Here is a 5,921-nt window from a genome sequence, read left to right as displayed (position 1 = left end):
AGACTTTGGGTTGGTCTATTAATATGTTTCCACATGAGTTCTAATTAAAGGGGCCTTAACCCATTGTTCGATTATAATGAATCTTTGACCAGATGGTCATATAAATTCCTAGGTAGAAAATGGTTTATGCATAGGTCTATATGCATACTGTGGGTAAAGTAGGGGTAACCCTGTGTCATTGGGAATATTTACTAAATCTGTAAATCTGACCCACATAAGTAGGGAGTGCCCAGATAGCAGCTTGACTAATGGAAAGAGGATTGTGGAGCTTGGGGCTAAAGATAGATTCCCCGAAGAGAGCAAGGTGGCGGGCTACCAAGACCATTGTCAGTGTCAAAGACCAAATTTCTTGAAACAAAATAATCCACATTGCTAGTATCATGTGCATTGGATTATTCGCACAAGAAGGAAGATGCAGATGAGTCGAAACTTACAAACCCTAGCCTGCATCAGGAGGAAACAAAACCAAGGGATAAGTGGTCACACTCAGTTGTTATCTTATTATTATATTATTATGATTATAATAATTATAGTAATAATATGTTATTGTAATATTATATTGTATTGTTTTAATATTATATTTTTTAATAATATTAATTATGTACTGTTTTCAAAATTTTAAAATAATGGATGCAAATCTTTTTGTTTTATGTTTTTTTAAAAGTATATATGTTTAACTTACATATTAATTTTTTTAAATTAGTGATAATAATAATATTTTAAAATAACTAGTAATAATAATAATAATTTCCCCGGATGCGGGTGTTCGCACGCCAGAGAGTGTAAGGCCACATGGCCTACATGTGATGCCTTGCGTGGATACAGGGGAGGACAGCCTGAGCGCCGCCGAGGTATTAATCCCAGAAGCATTAACTCAGGGCCTTAATGAGACCTGAAACGAAATGGAGAAGTTGCAGAGCGCATTCAAGGCGCCCAAAGTTCAAGAGAATGTTGAGCGGGTTAAAGCGGAGGTCTGTTTGGGGAAGCCTCATTTTCAGAGTGAGAGGCACGCTGCGCAGGCTGGTGTGGGCAATTATTTCCATCCGGCAGACGCTGCAGCTGATCCAGTCGGTGAACAAGAGGTCTCGGAATATATCGCGCTGTTTCTTCCTGTTGATAGCATTGCGGGCATCTCTGCGCTTCTGCCAAGAGACGAGGAGAGAGTCTTTAGCCCCGTTGGGAAGAGATTCGAGCAGGGGTTGCCAGCAATTGAAGCTCTGTTCTGCATCACTAGTTCCTTTGTCGAAATGGTCAAGCCAAGGGAGAGAATGCCGTGTAGACGCAGCTCTGGTCGAGGGAGCTCCTCACGCCATCCAGCAGCGGATGCCCACCACCATTGCTGCTGTTGCTACTGTCACAGGAGAGCTGGGGCTACCCACATGCAGGCCTCCCAATTTATGGACGCAGGCAGCCCCACAGCAGAACCACCCTCCCTTCCAGCATTTGGCACAGCAGTTTTTTCTATTGGAAGCATTAGTGCTCACCTCTCCATCTTATTCGTCAAGGATTCCAAGGAAATTGAAGACGGTGAGGGCAGCATGGCGATGCAGTTCGCTGAGCAACCGACATTTGCTGAGGAAAAGGCAGAGGGAACGACGGAGCAGGCTCCCACCCAATCTCGGATGCAGGAGGCGTCGTCCTCGAAGAATGCTGCAGAGGAAGAAGAGGATGGCTATGGATGGGTGCCGATTGTGGAGGAGAAGCCTGAGGAGTAGCGCTCAGTGGCAGGCTCCGTCAACCAGCTTTTTGCTCAGGTTCAGTTTATGTTTTCTGTCTCGGTTGTCACCGGTGTCTAAGTATGGGATAAGCTATAGGTTTATGTCTGGGTCTTTAAAGTTTACGTCCAGTCTTTTATATGCTATGGTTCAGCTAGTTGGTCGCCCCTGCGCGGGCTGTTTTTGCCTAAAAACCCCTGCGTGGGTGACTTTGGTCTGGGATGAAAACCATGATAAGTTTTTGCTGTTTTGGTCACAACTCTGGAAGAATCTGTCGCCCCTGTAAGGGCTGTAATGGAGTTGCAATACACCAACCCACAGCGCCACAGTAGGCCTGGGGCATCCTGCTTTTCTGACTGTAATGTTTTTATGTACATAATATAATAGAATAGATTAGTTTTACAGAGAAAAAAATAATAATAATAATAATAATTTAAAATAAAGTTATAATTTGTATGTTTTTAAATTTTAACCATATAACGCATATAATAAAGTAAATATTTTAATATTTATTATAGAAAATTATGATAAATCAATAACTAAAAATAATAAATCTATTACTAAATTATAATATCAATATTAATTAAAAAATGTAATATTAATCTTGTTATTTTTTGAGATATTAAATTTGTATTAAAGTTACTTTCTATTATTATAAGTTAGGAAAGAGAAATCAAATCAATAGATTAAAAAAAAGAAGGGACCGATTAAATATCTGTTGTTATATTATTAGATTTAATAAAAACCTCTTCTAATATTTTATTTTTAATATTAATTTTAGTCAATCCATCTCTCATTTTGAAGGGTATGTTTAATTATTCTCACTGTCCATTATTTTCCATCACGTTTCTATTATATTTTCTATATATTTAATTCAATCTTGCACTTTAAAACTTCCACCAAAAGGTTTGTTTATCAGGGTTTTATCCCTGATAATGGATGGAGAGTCCCCTCTAAACCCCAGATCTTTCTTATATTTTATATAATTATTTTCAGAAACGATTAATGCACAATAAATGAATAAAACATCGAGAAAATACTTTTTGCATTAAACATTAAATGGAATGGTAAAAACCAACCTTTGCCATCCCTTTTATCTTGCACAGAGGTGTCACAGAGTTCTTGGTTAGGGTAGGGATAAGTTCGTTGCAGTGATGATTGAATACAGTGGCGAACACATTAAAAGAGCAGGAAGTATGCTGAAACTCGAGCTAAGTAAATCTTACTAAATTTGTTTAGTAATGTTTTTCGGATTAAAATTCTTTGCATGACAGTTCTGAGTTAAGTTAAGAAAAATTCTTCGGCGAAAATCACATAGAATATCATTTGTCACTGAGTTAAATAATTCCAACTGTAGAAAAACTATACATAAATATTTAAAATTATACATAGATATTTCAAAGTAGTAGGCTTTCTGAAACACTTTATAATAACATTTTAATATATTAAAACCAGTTAAACACGGAACTTGAAAGCTGTGTATGCACAAATGACGGTATAAATATTACTTCGTTTGCCCGATGCAGAGTAACTGTTTAATGCCAGGTTTACACCCACATCGCCATTTTTCCATCATCTCTTTTTAAACGTTAGTTTTAACTCATTTTCTAACGCAACTACGACTGCGTTATATTTTGGAGTGGGAATTTCCCACCGCTCTTTGACCGCTTCAATCAAAGAAAACCAACGTTAGATTGCCCTTTTTATTTGAACTTTACTGTTCAAATAAACCAATTTTTTTCGCAGAAGAGAAAAATAGAAACATCATACATGTCTTCATTAGATGTGAAGATTGTTTTACATCAGCTCACATCTATCTTGCCCGAGCTGGATTGTAAACTCCATACTTATAACCAAAAAACTGACCACTGATATGTCAACCGAACATTATTATAATAAGACTATCAAATATATACTCATACTTGGAGCAAAAAACATAACAAAACATGGATAGAAAGACAGATCTATCGGTAGAGTACAAAATTTCTGGTAAGAAAACAGAAACTTCTCTCTATCACCTTGGCCAACATATTCATAAACCATATGCCCATCTGAGAGAGCCATACCACCCTTGGAAAGAGTGTCTGCCTCCAGGGTTTGTTCCCGGTATACATGCTGAAATGACACATCAGGTATGAAAGACTTCAGATCTTGGATTTGCTGCATCCAGTAGCATAGAGGGGGGACATCCAGATCACACCTGCCCTGTATCCATTGAATTACAAAGAGGGAGTTGCCGATGATCACAGCTTTTTCAATGACAATCCAAGAGACACATTGAAGAGCACCCCATAAAGAAATCATCTCTACCCTATAATTGTCTCCAGACCAGAAAAAACGATATAGAGAAGAGGGCTCAATACGAAGATATACACCACAACCACATTTTCCCCTGCAGATGCACCGTCAAAGAAACATTTGGGGAATATCCCATCCAAATCAACCAATGTGACTGATCGAGAAGGAGCCTTGCGATGCCATGGACCAATTTCATTGAAGAATTCCACGATCTTGAGGGCCACCATCTTGCTATCTGGGAATTTACCCTTGAAAATGAGGTTGTTCTGAGCTCGCAAAATCCCCCAAAATGTATAAAATGGGACAGCCTGGTAAGGCCTGGCATGTTGGGCCCATGATATGAGACAATCTGTAATAGAAAATACTTCACAGGCGACATTTACTCCCAGGAGATGGGAAACCTCCTCCCAAACAACACTAGGAAAAGGACATTTCACAAAAAGATGGTAGCAGTCTTCCCCATCCGATCTGCAAAGAATGCATCTTCCAGGTCCGATAAATCCCAATTTGATTAGCCTATCCCAAGTCAAAATGCAGTTGTGAATGGTTAACCAGACAAAGCATTTTAATTTTAAAGGGACTTGCCAACACCACATATGTTCAGTCCAATCAGCATATGGAAGGGGCGTGATGAATGAAGAGATGTGTGTATATACTTCCTTGACACAAATCCTCCCCTTCACAATGTGACCATTCCAAACAAGCAGATCCCTACGTTGTGACAGAGTGATGCCCGCTTGGCAGAGTAGGTTCCAGTAGCATTCCCACTCCTCTTCAAAGAGATGGGGAATACCAAGATGCCATGCATGGGACCATACCGGGGCAGATAGTGGGGTATAGTCCCCCATCCACATGCTGGCCAGAGTATCAATCCCCTGCTATTTTAGGAAGAGAATCAATGGAGCTGAGAGAATATGGCATCCAAATACACCCTTAATGGCATCCCTTCCAATAAAAATATTTTGTCCATTCCCTACTAGCCAACGAAGGTTACAACTTAACCATGGGATTGCCTTCTTGAGACTCCGCCATATGATAGAGGAACGGTCTTTCGAGGGAGCCCCTGCCTAATCCATTCCTCCATGCTATTCTGAGAGATGTATTTACCAAAACATATTTTCTGCCATAGACCATCTTCCTTGAAAACCCTCCATAAGTTTGTTGCCAAAAGAGCCAGATTGAACCTTCTCGTATCCAATATGCCCCATCCACCCAAATGTATTGGCTTAGATATCTCAGATAGCCTCATAAGATGAATCTTTCTAATGTTCCCAGAACCAGACCAAAGAAATTTTGAGATAAGGGCATCAATCTTGTGTATGATTACTTCTGGGATGTGAAAGAGGTGCATCCAATAAACAAGAATGCCTTGTAGAACAACCTTAATCATTATGACCCGACCTCCGAGAGAAAACCACTTATGTTCCTAGCAGTGAATTTTCTTTTCAAATTTTAAAAACAACCAATCCCAATCTTGATTTTTGTTCTTATTTGCTTTTAAATAACATCCCAAATACTTAAATCAATGTATAATGGGCAGATTCTCACTCCAAATAAAGCTACAATATTTTGGATGTGTACTGAATCAGCCTCATCTATAGTTATCTCTGATTTGCTGTTGTTTATGGGAAGACCAGAAGCTTTTCCAATCTTGATTGCCCTTTCATCTGAAATGGAGCAGTAGATTTTTATTTATGTACGGTTTTTTATTATTATTTACAAATATAAAAATATATAATTTCTCATTCATATATATATATGAATTCTAACCAGACAAATAAAACTTTGATAATTCGACAACTACATTTGAAATACATGTTATGCCGTTGATGGATATATAGCATATAACGGTCCTCTCTCTCCATATATACTAATTATTTAAGTTACTATACATTTTTAAATTTTTTG

The 5,921-nt window shown here is 38.3% G+C and overlaps 1 protein-coding gene across 1 annotated transcript; it reads right to left on the bottom strand.

Annotated features, from left to right (window-relative positions):
• Nucleotides 1-4,021: 4,021 nt before the first annotated feature.
• LOC149234314 (uncharacterized) lies at nucleotides 4,022-4,867 on the bottom strand. The gene has a single exon (XM_089368227.1). It carries the CDS (start codon nucleotides 4,865-4,867, stop codon nucleotides 4,022-4,024), a length of 846 nt encoding a protein of 281 aa, XP_089224353.1.
• Nucleotides 4,868-5,921: the final 1,054 nt, after the last annotated feature.

Source organism: Pinus tabuliformis, chromosome 8, assembly GCF_031772625.1.
Source record: "Pinus tabuliformis cultivar Carrire ecotype Pingquan chromosome 8, CPIR1, whole genome shotgun sequence".
In the NCBI taxonomy this organism is placed as follows: Eukaryota; Viridiplantae; Streptophyta; class Pinopsida; order Pinales; family Pinaceae; genus Pinus; species Pinus tabuliformis.
Note: the sequence above shows the minus strand (reverse complement) of the source record. Positions and strands in the feature narration are given on the sequence as shown.